Raw genomic sequence first — 18760 nt, 5'->3', positions numbered from 1 at the left:
TTAGAACGCCTCAGGAAATTCGAACGGCGTCGTGATTTCCCGCTTTCGTCGCTTCTGCCTTGGGGCTTTCGTCTCGTTAATTAGGATTCGCCGATTACCTCGCGACGCGACGCCCGCGCTGCTACGAATCATAGCAGATTTAACGCCTTTCTATATACATTGCCGGATAACGTTGAATAAACTTTGTAACAAAGTCAGATCACGCTTACATTTCAATTTATTAAATTAAAGTCAGATACATCCGGCAGATTTACGTCGTTTGATAGAATTTTCGGTGAGCTCGTAAAAAAAAAGCTGCTACTTCTTCGTCGACTTTAACGAAACTTTTTTAATCACTTCTTCTGTGACGTACGTGGAACGAGAAAAATAATGAAAAAGCCGGTGCCCGGTCTCCCATGACTTTGAAGAAGATAAGATACCTCGTTAATTATCGCAAATCTACACTTTCACGAATTTAAACGGGATTTTTTAAATAAATCTAATAAACGCTTAAAAGCCAGTCCGGTCTCCCATGACTTTGGAAAAGATAAGATACCTCGTTAATTATCGCAAATCTACGCTTTCAGGAATTTAAACGGGATTTTTTAAATAAACCTAATAGACGCTTATGGCATACGGATAATAGAAGGAATAATCGAATAAGTTGTTAGCACACACTTACGAGTCACGTTAACGCGAATGCATTCGCCGAGAATGAATGTGTGCGCTACCTTAACCGACCGCCTTGAAGCAGCCGCAATGTAAAGGATGACTATCGTTTCAAGTAGCAGATAGTAAATAATCTATTCTATTTTAGATCGTGCGTGTGTACCTTTGAACATAAAGTGTTTTATTTCTGAGAAGAAATTTTTGAAATAGTATTTTATTTCAAAGGTACTGAAAATGCTGAGACTCGTAGCTTAATTTCAATTTATTTTTATTAGCTATCCGACAGAAATAACAGTGGATTCCAAGGAATTTAATGGAAGATAAACGGAATTATACCGAAGAAACAGTATTAGAAGCTTTGAAAGAAATAGCAATTCTATTTATAGAATACAAGATATAGAATCAGATGACTGTTTTATTCATAGAAAAATCGAAAAAATAGATGATATTGTTTCTTGATTTTCTCTAAATTTTCACCAGCACCGCGTGATATGCGTGATCCGACTAACGCCCCTACTGATGTCGACGGTATTTTATCTTTTCAGGGTCACGGAGATTCGCCCTTCTTTTTACTATTTTTCTTATTATATGTACGTCACGATAAAACTTTTCGACAGGTTCAGCAAAATTATAGTAGAGCATAGATCGTAATTGCTCATTTAACGAACACCGATTTCTATCGTTCGTAAGCGTTTCGATCAATTGATCGTTGATGCTGTGACATACAAAACTTTCTACGGAATATTGAAATACGATTTGAAACAATACGCTTTAAATTTATTATTCTACGTTGTCTCGTAGATTATAAATTTCAGTCATGTACATGTATAGTTTTGTATCTCGAATCTACCTGTACACTCCTCTTCTGTACTCTGCACGTTCAACGTTCAACGTATCGAGCGTACTAGGAAACAAAACAGCATAGAATTTACAACCAGAAACCTCGGAGAATTTCAACTCGATGTACGAAAAGATAGGAATCCATGAATCTCGGTCCTTGGTGCATAAATAATTCCAGAAGATGAAAAACTAGGTGGTTGCATTTTCAAGAGGAAAAAGAGAGGCAACAGAGATAAGAAAGAGAAAAGAAAAAGGGAAAGAAAGCGAGGGGAGGGCGAAAGATATCGGAGCGCATCGGGTTGGTATGCAGCGAAGAAGGAAACAGGTTAGCATCTTCCTGTTTCTGTCGCGTCTCCCATCTGTCTCACCGCGTCTCCAGTTGCACGTTCTTTATTCAAGAGTCTCGATGGTGTTCTCCCTTTGATATCTTTTGTTTAGATGCCCTTGCCCTTGCCTAGGTACACCCTCTGGCATCGTCTCTACGAGGAATCTCCCTCTTCCTCTCCCTCTCTCTCTCTCTCTTTTATTCTCTCTTTCTCTCTGGAGGAGTGCCTACACCACTCTCTCGACGACATATTCACCGAACGATGCAGCGACGTGCGTACATACAGATGGAACGTCTTGCATTTCCACGAGTGCATCGGAGGGTGCAGCCTGTGGCGACGAGGGAGACGAGAGGCTCTCTCGCGACCAAAACGCAGACGGAGAGCTGACAGAGAGGAGGGATGTTATTGTAAAGCCACGATGACACAGCAGCTTTCTGATAAACGAGAAACCTTCAAGACGATCCTTTGCTTTACCTTTGTCCAACTTTAGTGGCTGTCTTTCGCGCCCCGTAGCAAATTGCTTCGTTTATTTCATCCTCGTACAGTCTCCCCTTTTTTCCTTTCAACTTGGATCTTAATACAGATATAACGAAATAACGAGGAGAATGTAACTAGATGAACGATGAATCTTTCTCTCTCGACTCTCTCGACGAAACAACGTTTCATCGACCACATGGATCGCAAGTACTTACTTGCATACATAGGTACGGCAGTTAGGCAATTTTCGATAACACGATAGGATAGTCAACGAACGAATCATATTTTGTCCCTATTAAGCAAACAGTTCCTGAAAATAAATGCGAACAAATTTCGAGATTATTTCGTATTATTATAAGACGGGAACGCGTCGATGAAAAACGCGAAGAAATCAAAAAATACGAAAAGCCGAACCAGCTCGGCAACCAGAGGACGATCCGACTATATATCATCGCCGGATTTTCTTCGATGAGAAGAACATGTGCTCGACTGCTTGCTCGAGAGCTTACGACCTTTCACACGCGTTTACATAGATATAATATCGTGATATAGTATATTTACAAGGAGTGGACAATAGAGATGTTAATCAGACAGAAAAAGACGATTGTTGTTCAACCTGAACTATTCACACCAAACGTACAGAAAACAGCGCAACTAAATAACTAGATAGCGACTCGACTTTTACCAAAACGCAATCAACACTCTCTCGGCAACGCCACTCGCAAACTCTGTCTCCGCTCAACTCGCACTCGGCTCCTCGACTCACACTCTGTTTCTCCACTGACTCTCTGGCCGTTGTCGCATTCTATTGTCCTTTTCCTAGGCCCACCGCACACGTGTTCTGCAGACGCTCGTAGCCAGGGTCACGTAGGTCTTTTCCACGAAACTATGCACTTGAAAAGACCGATGACACATTGATGGGCCCGACGGCGCCTCGGCTCTCGCGACATTGTTCATAGTTCGCCCGATATTTCTTAGGCCTTTCGTCTACGATACTACATAGATGACAAGAAGATCGCACAAAAATCGAATAGAGTCCGATGCTCTCTTTTACACTCGGTATTCGCTTCGCGGATCATCTCTTTATCTACAGACACCTTCGTCATACTGTCACAACCGTGAACCGATACCTACCTTTTGCCGGGGAGCCAGTCAACGAAAATCAGCTTTTCTCCGGTCCGGTGGCTTAGCGAAGTGACAAGTATAGGTAACTTGCTATTAAAGATTTAAGATCCGATCGGGCACGACCGGTGTAAACGTGGTAAAACGGTTTAGTCAAGTAGATGCAAATTTTTAGAGTTTTTGGACAAGTAGAAAAACGGGACAGCTTTCCTCTCGCCATCCACTGTTAACCGACTGGATCCATCCGGACTCGTTTCTTTAGTCAAGTTTATTAGTATTAGTGTCTCGTTTACGCTAGAATCGGAGCGCTTTCCAAGTTCATTAGCTGCTCGGGGACAGGCGAAATTCCCTCTGCGATGCACAGTGCAACGAAACGTAAATACGTGAAATCGAAAATGTGACGTATAATGTTTGTATTCGTATAATTGCGTGGCATTATTAAAAAAATAAATTTCTTGAAGTTTTTAAACTCTTTTGGCTTTGAAACAATAAATGCAGACAGTATTAATATCAAACAATTAACGTGACAATGATGAAAAACTGTCCTATCGCGATATTGTCATAAAAATTGGATAAAGATACGTATCACATCTAAATATACTTTCTTTAACGTTATTTATCATCGAGGCCGAGAAACTCTGTTAATTAAATAATTGGTCGGCACTGAACGACAATTTTTCATTTCCTACAAATTACGACATTTTTACTCTTACAAATTATCTAATTTTTTATCAAGTCCCGCTTGTGTTATAAACTCATTTCTAAAATTTCGATCTTTACATTTCTCAAGATCATTTTCTACACCAAGATGTAACGAAACAATTTAGAGCGATCGATGCTGCACGACTCTTTCCTACACCGTCTTTACTTCACAATCTATTCTCCTAATATACTTTTTATACGTCGACGCTGCATTTCACGACTTTAAATTATCAAGCGCTGCCAAACAAGTCTGAGCACGGATAAAAATCGATTAATCGGTGTGTCAATATCGATACTTTGTCAGAAATGTTACTCTTCTCTTCTAGACTTAATGGTCGCTAGAAAATGATCTTTCCAAAAGGTATATCGCTGTTAAAGACAGAGAAAATGATATTCCTTCCTTTTTTCAAAGGCTTCGTTCGTTATTAAACGAATTGAGCGTGACTTTCTCGCATGGAAGTCGATGGCTTTGAATCCGCACCAATTTTCAAGGCTCTTTGGCAGCCGCGAGCTCTGTTCTGATACCAGGAACTAAAGCCGTCGCGTCGCTAACTTTTAATATCTCCCTCTAATGGTCCTTTCACCGATGCTTAATCCAATTTTGCATTTTTACGCGGCACTCGAGTCTCACTACGCGCTCTAGGATAGTTAATTGCGTTAACTGAACGAGATTCCATCGGACCGGTGTACGTAATGTTCGAACCGGCGCGATGGCCGTTTTTAACCTTTCCCGTATGTATATATATATATGTATATATGTATATATATGTACATACATACATACGTATAATGTATATATGCAGCTTTCATCCTATAAAACCGATTAAAAGTGTATCTTTTGTCAAGGACACTACAGAAAATGGACCAAGCCTGGCAGTAATGGCCATCCCAATCGATTGCTAATACAGCCGTCTTTTTAATAAAATCCAATTCGTATCTTCGTCCCCTCTATAATCTTCCGGTAGCGTATAAGTCGCGCGATTTAATACACACATTTAATACACCCGTGGTGTTTAACCGCAGCACGAGCGGTGATTTTTATGATTTTTTTTTTATTTGCAAGAATTTTACAATCGATTCTCATTGAGAATTATAAGTAAATTATATCGTGTATAATAGGTGATTATCGTATGTTTGATTCCAGCTGAATCTAACGTTTAGATCTGAAGGATAATGTCTTCTCAGCCTGCGGATCTGATCGCGTGTCAAGTAATTGGGTTTTGGTGCTTGTTAACTCTTATGTTATATCTATTACTGAATTTGGATATTTCTTCTTTAACCGTGGGCATCTTAAGGTCGCGATGTGTCGTTTCGTTGGTAAGATACCAAGGTGCATCTATCGAGGATCTTAGAGTTTTCGATTGGAATCGTTGAAGAATTTCTATGTTGGAATTACTCGTTGTTCCCCACAGTTGAATCTCATAGATCCAAACGGGTTTTAATATGGTCATATATAGCATTATTTTACTCTGCGCGCTTAAGTTGCAACGTCTGCCAACGAGCCAGTAGAATTTTTTAAATTTTGATTTAAGTCGCTTGGATTTATCTACCATGTGTCGTTTCCATGTCATTCTTTTGTCCAGAATCATGGATATCTGACCGAATCTTTGTTTGGAATTGGAATATTATTTATGGTCATCTACGGGCAGGATTGTTTTCGCAGCGTGAAGGTTATATGACTGGATTTATTTTCATTTATTTTGAAGCGCCATTTGTGGAACCACGTTTTTACGCGTTACGCGTAACACTGACCAAGATTTTACGATAAATTGGAAGATAGTTCGAAGAGACAAGAGCAATGTAAAATCGGAAACTCGAACGATCGTTGGAACGTTCGTTTTTGTGGGAAGAAAAAACAATCGTCGCAGCAATTTATCCGTTTATACAATGCGTCTATTCTGCTGACTTTTCCCTCGAGCTTTTCTTCGCCTCGAATAAACTTGTTTATTTCGTTGGAAGAAGCATGTGCCGGCACTCGAGTACCTAACTCGTAACTTTCAAACACACGCGACTTCGCTTCCGCTTTTCGAACTTGCGACATTTTTCTTACGGAAAAATATACTTCTACTTTATTCTCGTAGAAATTGATCTTACCGCGAAGTTAAACGAAATATAACTTTCTTTGACTTATGTCACATAGGTTTTACGATAAAATTGTAGTTTCGATTAAGATGAATCCAAGCGAAGTTTGCTTCTAAAAGTGTCGAAGATAGGAAGAATCGTGGAATATTTAGTGGAAATCGAATTTATTTAATGGAAATGGTACGATTGATCCGTGAATGGGATTTTTCGTAACGGAGTGTCAGTGGAGAAATTGTTCCAAAGACAAAGAAGATATCGATGACGTTTCGTGGAAACTGAAAAGACAGTTTGAGAGAAAGTTTTAAACGAAGATAAGATAAGACTCGTTAAACGATTAAAACAAAATTTCTTATTCCCTAATAACCGATCGATCAAATTTCTGTATTACACAAATAAGAATTCTGTTGTTAACGTTAATAAGTTTTTTTTTTATTTGGTAAACTACTTACAATCAATTCTCGTTGAGAATTTTAAGTAACTTCATTTGGCGTGGTACAACAATTTGATTTATAATAATTTATATTACGTTGATTCTAGTTGAATCTAATGCTTCGATCTAAAGGGTATTTTCTTTTTAGTCTGCGGATGATCTGGTCCGTCGTGTCAAGTAGTTGGGTGACTAATGGGTTGGGGTGGTTGTTGACTTGTATCTGCTTCTGAACTTGTATATTTCTTCTTTGACTGTGGGTACCTTGAGGTCGCGGTGGATTGTTTCGTTGGCGACATACCAAGGTGCATCTATCAAGGATCCTAGTGTTTTTGATTGAAATCGTTGAAGGATTTCTAGGATGTTGGAGTTAGTCGCTGTTCCCCATAGTTGAATCCCATAGATCCAAACAGGTTTTAGTATGACTTTATATAGCATTATTTTGCTCCGAGTGCTTAAGTTGGAGCGACGGCCGACGAGCCAGTAAAATTTTTTAAGTTTAGCCTTGAGTTACTTCGATTTGTCTATGATGCGTTGTTTCCATGCGTTCGTTAATAAATTGAACTAAAGATATAAGACACATACGCGCACAAAAATAGTTCCGAATTTCTAACAAACAGAGTAATAGATCGAAATCTTCTGAAAATAATCGTCGAATGTTTTACGAGTCTACAACGACTGCACCGAGATCTTATCCAAAGTCGACGTCTATTCGTATAACGATATGCATAAATTCGTATAACGAATAATATATATTTAATAAGTGCGAGATGATATCTGTTACGGTGGACGATACTTGAAAAGCTCCAAGTGCGATAAACGCATTAGTCATTAGTCACGTTCGTTCGAAGAGAAAAATTAATTCGCGATTTTACGAGATTCGATCGGGAAATTCGGTATATTCGTATAACGACCTGTCACTCGATCGGTTCATCAATTTTCGCGTCGATCATTTTATCTAAGTACTTGTCCATCCGTTCCATTTATCTACTCCATTGTCTGTCCATCACTCTCGATCAATTTATCACTTGTTTCGTCAAACTGTGAATCGAGGAAAACTCGATTATCTATCGCTCCGTCGAGTTTACGACGACGAATTAGCAACTCCGTTCTTACCACCGTTAGCCGTTTTGATATTTCCACCGTAAAATTGGTGGCTAAATTACGTAGAGAATAGATGAAAAGAGGGAAGGAGCATCGCGACCAAGATCATCAGAAGTCATAGCGGCGATGTTCATCTTCCGACCAGTTAAACTCGTTGAAACACGACGAAATCGATTCAATTTTCATCGTGGTCATCGCGCGCATTTCAACCTGAACGATTCAGATTCCGTAAACCGAATTCGTCGTACGCTACGGTCAAATCGGCCAGGCTGACCAGCATCCACGTAGCGGACTTCAATTGGGTTTTCCGGAAAACCTGTTGGGTAATTCCACTGCAGGAGGAACGGATTTATGGTTGGTGCGTGCTACTGAATTTCCGTTCCTCCAATTCTACGAACAAAGAGAGCCGCGAGCCAAGAATTAGCGACTCGCTTCCAACGAAATAAACATAAAATCCTGTGCAGAGAGAGAAAAAAATATTTCACGTGTTAAACGAATTTGCGTTTCGCGAGTTCTAGGAATTTATCGCATTATGGAAAGAACGTCGCGTATTTCTAGTTACTTTACATTTTGCCTGTTACAACAGCCTGTTATTAGAGCGCGAATGTTTACATTGCGTAAAAAATACGCAAACAGAATTCGTAAAATATAACGATGCAACGAGTATACGTATATATTGAAAATATATATAATTATATATTACAAATAGGAAAGAGTTGAAAGAACGGAATCTCGTATATCTAGTTCCTGTTTTGTACGCAACGCGTATTATTCCGCGTCGCTGCTAATTAATTCATTTTTCCATTTTTCCCACCTAACGAGATTTACGCCAGCTATTCGTATCGTCACCGCTACGTCGCTACCTGTTCCGACGCATCGATAAATCCATTTTCAGTTCGTTAAATGAACCGATTCCAGGCAACGTCAACGTTTCTGTTCGTGCTTCTAAACAAAACTAAATACAAGCTCGATCGTACGTCGATTAAACTTGTACAAATTATCACGATCTTGTACATAATATTCACAGTTGCGAAGCATGCAATTTACGCGATCGAAACGATGCAATTCTTGAATAAACGACCAAGTTTCACGACAATACGTGCAATAGCGTGCGGAAATATCGTATTTCGACGCTTCCGAACTACGCCTCGAATAAATCACTTTGATCCAAATTTTTGCAACGTTAGCTATTCGTTAAAGATAAACGCGGAACTTGGGTTTCGATCGGGTTGCACCAAATATCCAAATGTTTACGACAATCGCGAAGTTGACGATCCATTGCTGATAGGCAATCACGAGAATTTCCTATTCCGAGTTACCGTAACGTTCGTGTTAATTTCCATTCTCATCGACGCATTTGCAATAACGTAGGAAATATTGCCTGCAACATCGATGCATAATAGACTCCGAAGGAATTCACCGGCATGAACCAGTGTGCTAATTAATTCTACGTACTACTCCATTCGCGATCCGTGACTGGCATACGCTTTTGCCCATTCATTACGAAAGCAATGTAAACGCAGATTAGAAATTGCGTGGTAAAAAGCATCGTACGTTTCTTACCTTTAATGGAAATATCGCGGAGAAAGTTAATCAACGAAAAGGTAACAAGAGAACTACCAAGGAATTGAACTAAAACACGAACGGTATCGCTTGGATACCAGCTTTTAGGTATATTATGGTTTATCGTTAGGCTAAACTTAAAAGTGACTTTTCCTTGGACGAATAATCGCCGTAAAATTTGTAACGAGTTTGCAAAGGAAAGTTGGATTTTTAAACGACGTTTGAAATCTCGAGAAATCCAAGTACCAATATCGAAACGATAAAGATAAGAGGTTCGTAAAATTAGAAATTGCGTTGAACTTTGTGGAATTAACGGCTGAACGTTCTCGGAGGAACTGGAAGGAAAAAAGCGAGAAGAAAAAGAAAGGACCAGCCTGTGTGCATAAACTGCGTATAATGGATCATGTGTACGGTTGATAAACGGCGTTTGTCAAAAGCAGGCTTTGTCGAATACAGGTGCACGGTATATTCCGGTCGGTGTATGTGACGGAGCGATTCACTCGATCCTGTAGGATCGGCGAATGTCGAAGCTCGTCGTTGACACCGAAGGTACAGAGCGTCGAATGCCACTCGGTTACGGGACGGCTCTCTATAATCTGTCGATCACACGAGCTCCCAGGCAAAGCTTCGAGAGCTTTTTAGCCTGCGACTCGAGTGATTGGATTCGCGGTCGAGGGAATCCCATTGGCAAAGAGAGGATCGGTCACGAGCACGAGGAGGGTAGAGGGAAGGATTTTCATCCGTCGGTGTACCGTCTCCCCGAGCGCTCGTAAAAACATCTAGGTGAAATAAGAAAAATTGTACGACTCTGTTGGGACGATTAAAAGTTGCAATTCGGTAGTTGTAGCACTGGATAGTTACGGAAGCTGGCTTCGCGTTGCGATTAGCCGTCCTATCGATTTCGCTGTATAACGAAATCGTTTTACGACGCGACGCGGCGCGACACTCGATTTTACTCGATGATAAAATGAATATTCAACCGAGATGGAAATTAACGTAAACGTTAATAGCAGTCGTTTTAAAAAGCACAACGCGTTTCCTAAATTTTCCAACCACCTCTGTTTTTCACTCCAACTTTTACAAATATTACTTCCAATCTATTTTCTAATTAACGAATGGAATATCGTCTCATCGACGGGGTACCATGTTGAACAAAATATTAGTGCGGAACACTGTCCGCGATTTAGTCTGCGAATGCGTTACGAAATATCGCTTGGAAAACCGTTTTGGCGAAATGAATCGATCTTCGTGAACTCGCGACGTAAAGTCACGTCGCTATTGGAAATTTACCGGAATATCGAATACCAGTTCTGCAATCGCAGGTACACAATGCGTTCCGTGGTACGCTGAAACGCCATGAAACAGTTTATAGAATTTCCTATAGAACTGAAAATAGGACTTGTTTCGCGTGATATCGTCGAGGCGGTTTTCCTCTTGATGTTTATTCGACCACGATAACGGAACGGTTTTGTCGGAGAATTCCGATCGACGCGAACGCGTTCGCCTCTATTCGATCTTTCGTTAAACGCGACAAATTGGCAAGTGGAATTTACTTCTCTTCTTCGGCTGTTCTTATCTAATAAGTATAGGGGCGTTCTCGACGAATCGATGATTACGATTGGACAGCGTGAATAACAATGTACGTCACGAAACGATGTAATTACTCACGAGTTGTTTCGTCCGGCGAGCAAAAAATTGCAACGTAGTTTCTACGAGCCATCTCCTGCGGGCAACTTCGAACTGCGAATAAAAATGTTACGAATTCGTTGTAACTTTGAAAATTTATCAGAAAACTGGCACGTATGTCGTTAATCTTTGCGACTATAAAAATTGTTGAGGCTATTCGATGTGTAAACAGAGAAACTCGTGGATAAATTGTAAGGTAGAAAATATATTTAAATAGAAGCGTAATTATAAGTAAGAATACAATTTGAACTGATCCAGATCCGCATGCTAGCTGTGTTACTCAATAACTGAAAACCCCCAAGCCAATGTAACGTCAATTCACATCAGAGACCAGGCCACACACCACGGACAGGATGGCACCCAGATGTCTGCATATCCTTGGTGCGCACCCTCGATAGTCTTAAGTTCCCACCAGGGGCCTTGGCATTTTCATAGTTAAGGTCCTTCGGACCAAGCGAGTATTTCCTGTCTTAGATTTCCCTTTACGTTTATCGTCTACCACGTGTTAGCTTAGAAAGTTGGTTTTCTCCGCATCTGGTATGTTCCGTTAGTAACTTTCTCGCGAGGGCGGCTAAAACCCTTCCTGGTCCACCAACCGTCTTATTATCCAATCGGAGACGGTGTCTACTGCCCTCGCTTCCTTAACCAAAATTGTCATCAACAAATCCGATAGTTCCGTGTCCTTAGACACACCCACCCCTAGCTTTCCTCAGACACAGTATCGTCGGTAAAACTTCACTTATCCTGTATCCTTGGAATAGTCAACATATCTATATCGGTCTCTACCCTTATAAGTCGCGTACTTAATGTATCGTTGTAACTAAGTCGTACATAACGTGGTTGGAGTGAATTGTGATTTATGTTAATTCAGTGCGTGTTACATTGTGATTGCTGAATTCGTAATAAAGTTTGATTAAAACAAAGTTAATAGTTGTGTTACGACTCAACTATATTTTATTTTCACCAACCAACCCTAAAAATTACGTGACACCAACGTCTACCGTTTATGGTCTGTCTTCGTCGCAGTCTTTTGTCTACACGCTGTTGTAACGTCAATCCACGTCAGAGACCAGGCCGCTGTCACGACCGGCTCACTTTAAAATCGGAGATAAAGATGTGCCGGCACTTGGCGACAATGTATATTGCCAAAGTGCCTAATGAGCCATCAATATCCCAACGATCCTTCCGCCGAATATTCGAGGAGAAGGCGTGCGTGGCGGCGATCGCGGATGCCTAACAAACTCAAGGATAGTGAGGATATTGAGGGGTGACAAAAGACAAATAACCTAATCCGATCGGAAGTCGAGTTGTAAGAGTCAGTCTTGAAAAGTTACGCCTAGAGCTCAGAAGTAAAAATTGTGAATTGTGTTAGAAGAAAAATAAAGTTTCTTTTTTTCTATTTTTTTTTTGTTGTTGTTCTTTTGCGTTATTTTACGTGACACTGTCGATGGCTTCGGTGCTTGAGAAAACTAAAAAGACCAAATGTAAAGTTTTCTCAGAAGTGATGACCACTTCAATAAAAATATATAGATATGAACGAACGTAATGTAAATAGTATCAACGATCGTCTACGTTCTAACACGTATTCGCATAAGTTTCTTCGATACTCATCATCGATGTTTTAATCGTCACAGCAAGAAGCGCAAAATAATTCACTCTAGATACTGAAAAGGTCTCCGCGAACGGAAACTGACATGTTGAGAGTTTCCACGTAAAGTAACGATGGCTCTCCATCTTCTCGTTTTATGCCTGTCGTAAATTTTACGAGCCGAATTCGTGGTTGGTGATTCCGTTGGTCGTTAGAATTGCAAACACGGTTGTTCTTCGATTGAAACCGGCGAATAGGTAGGTAAATCAAACGGAGAAATAAAGTAAGAAAACTCGATACGTGAACTATATTTTATCTTTGCCGCGCGCCAAACGCCAATTCTTTTTTCGCGTAGAATCACCCCCTTTCCGCTTGTACCACCAGTTACCAACCACCCTATATACCTTTTGGTTTGAGGATGTTGAGGGGGCTCGGTGTAGGTTATGACGTGGAAAAGTGTCCGAAGGTCGGGGGTCGATGTCTTCTTATCTCTGATATAGGTTGAGATGTGATCGATGTCACAAGTGCCGCCACACTTCCTTTAACGCCAGACTATTCAAACTTTTGCGAAACAGCAATTTTAAATCGAACCGTTGACGTGTCATGATTATTTATTCCGTTTTATACGCATTGATTCTTCGGCTTATTTTGGTTCCTTTCTTCTTTTTTTTCTTTATATTCGCTGCGCGATATGTAATCCGCATAATCAAGCGCAGAGTCGGCGATAGCTAGGAAAAGAGGAAGGGGCAGAAGCCGCGCAAACGGGAGCAGAAAATTAATATCGCAGCGTGATGTATCGTTTCATTCTCTACTTTATTTCCTTCGTTCTACTTCGTGCCAGCCCATGAACGTGTTCGGCCATTTTGTTTCGTGGCACGATTTCAATTCACTCTCTCATTTTACTCGTTATTGTTGAATTCGTACGTAGTTTCGCAAATTTTAGAAAGGAAGTCTTCCTCTCGTGATATCGGCATTTGCCACAGCTAGTTTTTGTCACCTACCGCTACAAATGATATCTCGTCGTTAAAAGAATTTCTTAGCAAAACTACGAGGATCGTAGCAGAATTAAGTTTGTATCCTCCTGTATGATATGAGTAAAACGTTTCTTTGAAAATATATGATATAACCGTTATACGTGACCGATAAATTTTATTTCAAAATGTAGCTAAGGTGCTTTCAATACTACGTAGAATGTCGTGTTGATGAACGACAGCCTGGTTAATTGTTGAAGTGGTCGCCACTTCTAAGAAAACTCTACATCTGGTCTTTTTAGTTTTCTCAAGCACCGAAGCCCCGTCGACAGCGCGTAGACAAAAGACTGCGACGAAGACAGACCGTAAACGGTAGACAGGCGACGTTGGCTTCGGGGTTTTCAGTTATTGGGTAACACAGCTAGCGTGCGGGTCTGGACCAGCTCAAATTGTATTCTTACTTATAATTACGCTTCTATTTAAATATATTTTCTACCTTACAATTTATCCACGAGTTTCTCTGTTTACACATCGAATAACCACAACATTAACGAACGTATGACGCGTTGATATTAGGGTAATTGATCTGTCACATCGTCGAATATTGTTCTCGTATCCGAGCAACTTACCGAGTGACGAAAATCAGGTATTTCTTTTGTTTTCTCGAATAATTTCTCCACCTCTTGGGTATATTTCGCGCGTATACAAAGCCACAGAGAGTCAAAAGAAGAAATTATGGTCGCAAATGCCCGGCCCATTGTTCTTACGATCCCATTTTCTTTTTTCTCGCACTTTTTTATACACGGTGAAGATACGTCGAAGATAAAAAGGAACAAAAGCTCGCGAGAAATGTTCCACAGACGAAAATTATTCCCTCTTTCCATCTCGGTCCGATCGAACGTCTCGATTATCCCGTTGATCACCTTTTCATTCCATTCGTTTGCTCTGCAATTTTAGATACTAATTGGATATTTTTCTAGCCACGTGAAATAACCGTGTCCGGAACATTAATTTTTCCAACGCAAACACGCGATATACGTGTGTTTTTAAAAATGGTAGTAAATTAATTTTGAACCGGACAATTATTTTACAAAGGAAAACTGTTGTAAAATTTAAAGAATACGTGTAGTATTTCTTCTGCGATTCGCTATTCGTGCATGAAGTGTTAATATCCGAAGCCAGTCGTACATTTCTAACGTACGTAGTATATCGCGAAAGTTACGAATTCAAAACAGACATCGTACGTTCAGCAGCCATTCAACTTGCTAAAAGGGAGCAATGTACGTTCAAAGTTCCAAATACAACAGAAAAACGGAAACAAGAATTTTGAATATGCTAGATGAAAGACGAAAACCAGTGAGAGATATAAAGACCGTGTGTCTACATCAACATGATCAAAGGAGAATACCGCTGGTCTGGCATAATGCAAGTTTGAAAGGAGTTGATAAGACGCGACGTGACGGATACGAACGGCGTAAACGCGAAAATTGCAGTGCACCCTGGCGACGTGACGTAATGTGACAATCAATATCCATAAAGGACGCACGACTACACCAAAGTTCGTACAAAGTATAACTTAATTATATAATAAAAAAGTTTCTGATCCATCCATCAGACGGAATTTCTTCGTCGATTAAACTCTCTTTTTCATTTGACAATTTCGTCAAAACCGTGACATCCCTTTCGACAGCTAAACATCCTTCGTATTCTCAAGCTCTTAAACGATATTATCGATGATTCTGAAATGTGGCAACGAGTTAACGCTGGAACTACCACACCAGTCAGATCGACTGGTTTCACAATTTTATTATAAAATTCCTACTTCGTGTTATATCTTTTTTCCGCAACGATGTAACGATTTTCGCAACGATGACTAAAAGAACGATACAATGAGTTTTATTTTGTTTTTCATGTATTCAAACTGAAAATAATTTTGTATCGAGGCTACTTATACCGATACCAGTGAAAATTACTGGTACTTGTCAAAGTGTAAAAGGTTCCTGCAATGTGTTTATCGAACCCCATTTAACCAGTTTCCTCGTTTTCTGCAACTTGCCACGCGTTTTTCAAAGTTTTACCGCGTATCATTCGATACGATGATATCGGTTATCGGGAAAATTCCGGATCGATCGCTAGATGCTAACATTAAAAAATACCACACCAGTCGAAATGGCTGGTTCTGCGATTTTATAAATGTGTCAACCCTCGTTTAGGGATGTTGGTCTCAGATGGATTAATAATACCAAAAGTGTACTACATAACATGGAATTGCTTCTGTAAGAAAGTAATAAATCGATAAATATAAAAATATTCCATCATTACGTATTTGTCAAAGACCAGTCATTTTCACTGGTTTTGGTAGAAATAGCTTCGTGTTAACTATCGGTAGTTCTAGTGTTGAACTATCAACGACACGTATAATAAACGCTTGACTCGGCAAGATCTCTGTTTCGCGATTACCACTAAATAGCCGTGAAATATCTGTTCTTAGTTTTCCGTACAACTCGCTCGAAGTTCAGGATTTTATCGTTTTTCCTGTAGGGTCGATTTAAAAGTCACGTCGATTGGTCGTTGCTACTTCAGCATCGCCGATGCAACGATATTTCTGTAAATCGTATTTCACTTAAAATTCAACGTTTGATCTAGTAATTTGGGGATAGATATAACGCAAAGTTCGATATCCGGACGCTGCAGTGTCAGATGAATTTGCAATTCGTCACAAGTGGTACACAAACGTGTGTAAATATGTACGTACCAAGAGGCTCGTTCCAACCTGAAACTCGCGTTTCGTTGTTCGGTCGAAGACCTTGACGACATTTCCTGCGAACAAGCGTGTTCTCGTTGCTCGCTTTCAACCAATTTCCTGGTAAAATAAGGCCCGAAAGCAGCGTTCTGATCGCGTTTTAGCAACTGCAAGAGACGACGCAATGCGTCGTTCGACGTCGCGCCGTTTGGTCGAGTCACGGAGCTGCACAACTGTGTATCCGCATCGCCCGCGGCACATCGCGTCAGCTTTTCAGTCTTTCAGCCTCGTTCTGGTACACGGAAAGGGCGAAACGACCTTTCGAAATTCAGCCAGGCCACGATGCACAGGTGTTCTAGCAAGAAAAGCGAATAAAGCCAGTTCGCTTCGGTTGACTGAATAGAACTTCGCTTGCCCCACCCAGCCGCGTTGCAGCGTGTCTCGCGGCTTACTTTCCGTTCCTTCGAACCTTCCTACCGATTTCTTCTTCTAATTAGGCTTCGATGGAACGATCTCGACACGGTTTAATTAACGGCTACCTCGCGCGTATTTCTTCCTCTCAAAGTCTCCACGGAAAATATGGCGGAAAAAATGCATCCTGATCCGGATCTTGAGCGATCGATCGTTCGATAAATGTAGTTACACTTTAGCGATCTTATTAGCAATTACGTGTATTTACATTCGATTCCTGTTGACCACGTTCCAACCACAATCGAATGCTCCAGCCGAAGTTACAGTTCTACGCTTGTTTGAAATCTCAGGTGGATCGATCGATAACACGATGCGTATACGCTGCCATATGCCTTGGAAATATCGAAAGGAAAGCTACGTTTCTTGCAGTCGGGCTTTAAAGATCGAAACGACGAGTTCGGCGCAAATGTGACATTTCTCGGGAATATAGATCGATGCATCGATAAGGCCCGAGTGATCTACGCGAGGTGCAATCCTTTTAAGAGATAGCCTGATAGGCTTCGAGCATATCCTGTTTGCGTGCTTTGGAAATGTCCCCGTTTAAAAGCAGGATGACGTTAATTACGAACACGGTGGAAATAAGCGTCGCAGTTTAAAGGCTTGGTTTTATAAACTGCGCGAACGATGTCGTCAGAATCACGGGATATCCAGTTTCGCTCGATTAAAACGGCCATATCCGTTTCAAGGATCCGAGCAAATAATCGTAATAATTAATCGTTCGACCTTAACCTTACGCGTTTCAAACGTTTCTTCCAATTATGTGCTTCGTTGATATTCGCGCGTTGAACATTTTTGAAACGCGCGTCGCATCTTATTGCCAGCTTCTAGAAATTTCGTTGGTTTCATTCCGCAAGATACGTTTCGAAAGTCTTTTAAGGTAAATATCACAACGGGTACATTCCTTTCGTCGTGAATACAGGAAACGTAAGATTTTACAACTATCGATAGAATACTCGATCAAAATTTGATTAAAATTCCTCCGATCGTTCGATGGAAAATAGGTCGTTGTAGTACGGAACTTTCCTGCCAAGCTATAAAGCTCGATTATAGGTTCATCCGCAGTTTATTTCAGACTGAAGCCTGATCGTTTACTAAATGTCGGCTTTTTATAGCCATAGTAAACGTAAAATCGCTGTTCTCTGTAAAATCGAAGGTACGAGAAACTTTGCTGCGGTTTGTCGATCAGCTAAATGATCGTTTCTCGTTCGATCATTTTTATCCCATATTTGAATTATAACAAGAATGAAATTTCCCATTTGCAATTACTCAGAGTCGTGTCTGTCGTTTCGTATAGCGATATGATTCGTCGAGATGTATGGCCCTTGCCATTGCTAGTAAAATATTCTTTGATCGACTTTCGATGAATCGATCGTGACGCTTTTGTTCTTTACGTCGAACCTACGCCGTTGAATAAATTGTACGAATCTCGACCGAAAGACGCGTTCCATCCCTAATTTTCCGCGGGAACGTAATTCGAACGATTTCCCGGAATTTCCGCGTTCTGGCGTGCAACGATATTTTTCCTCGTTCCTTTCGTTCTCACCGAGAAATAACGGACCATATTTGCTAAAATCGTTCGTCTTTCGAGCAACGATCGAATCGCCTCCCTTTCAGCGTCTCTCACCGCGAAACGTTTCCTTCGGTTTGCTGGCGTGGTTATTAGATCGAAGCCGCTCTCGAGCAGAGCCGATAAAGAGGACAAAAGCATCGCTCACCGGTGGAATCGATTTTCGGCGGATTCCTAACGATCTTTCTTTCTTTCTTTCTTTCTTTCTTTCTTTTTGTTACAGCCTGAGAACCGAGCAACCGAGTGGCCTCGACACGGGCGGCGTTCGTTTCGAGCTAAGCAGAGCCCTCGATCTCTGGGCGAGAAACTCCAAGCTTACTTTTCAGGAGGTTAACAGCGATAGGGCGGATATTCTGGTTTACTTTCATAGGTGAGTTCTCGTCTTTTATTGAAATTAGCTGAATCTGAAATTAGCTGGATCGCGATAGCCATCGCTGCCACAG

At 40.7% G+C, this 18760-nt stretch overlaps 1 protein-coding gene across 8 annotated transcripts in view; it reads left to right on the top strand.

Moving 5' to 3' along the window:
* Mmp2 (Matrix metalloproteinase 2) overlaps positions 1-18760 on the top strand; it is a 108205-nt gene that overhangs the window by 67696 nt on the left and 21749 nt on the right. For all 8 annotated transcript variants that reach the window (XM_076621786.1, XM_033338075.2, XM_076621784.1 and 5 more), the window contains one exon: positions 18541-18687. In XM_076621786.1, the coding sequence (XP_076477901.1) occupies positions 18541-18687 (147 nt within the window). The remainder of the gene's footprint in view (positions 1-18540; positions 18688-18760) is intronic.

Source organism: Bombus vancouverensis, chromosome 9 (assembly GCF_051014615.1).
Source record: "Bombus vancouverensis nearcticus chromosome 9, iyBomVanc1_principal, whole genome shotgun sequence".
In the NCBI taxonomy this organism is placed as follows: domain Eukaryota; kingdom Metazoa; phylum Arthropoda; class Insecta; order Hymenoptera; family Apidae; genus Bombus; species Bombus vancouverensis.
This window is presented reverse-complemented; position numbering and strand designations above follow the sequence as displayed.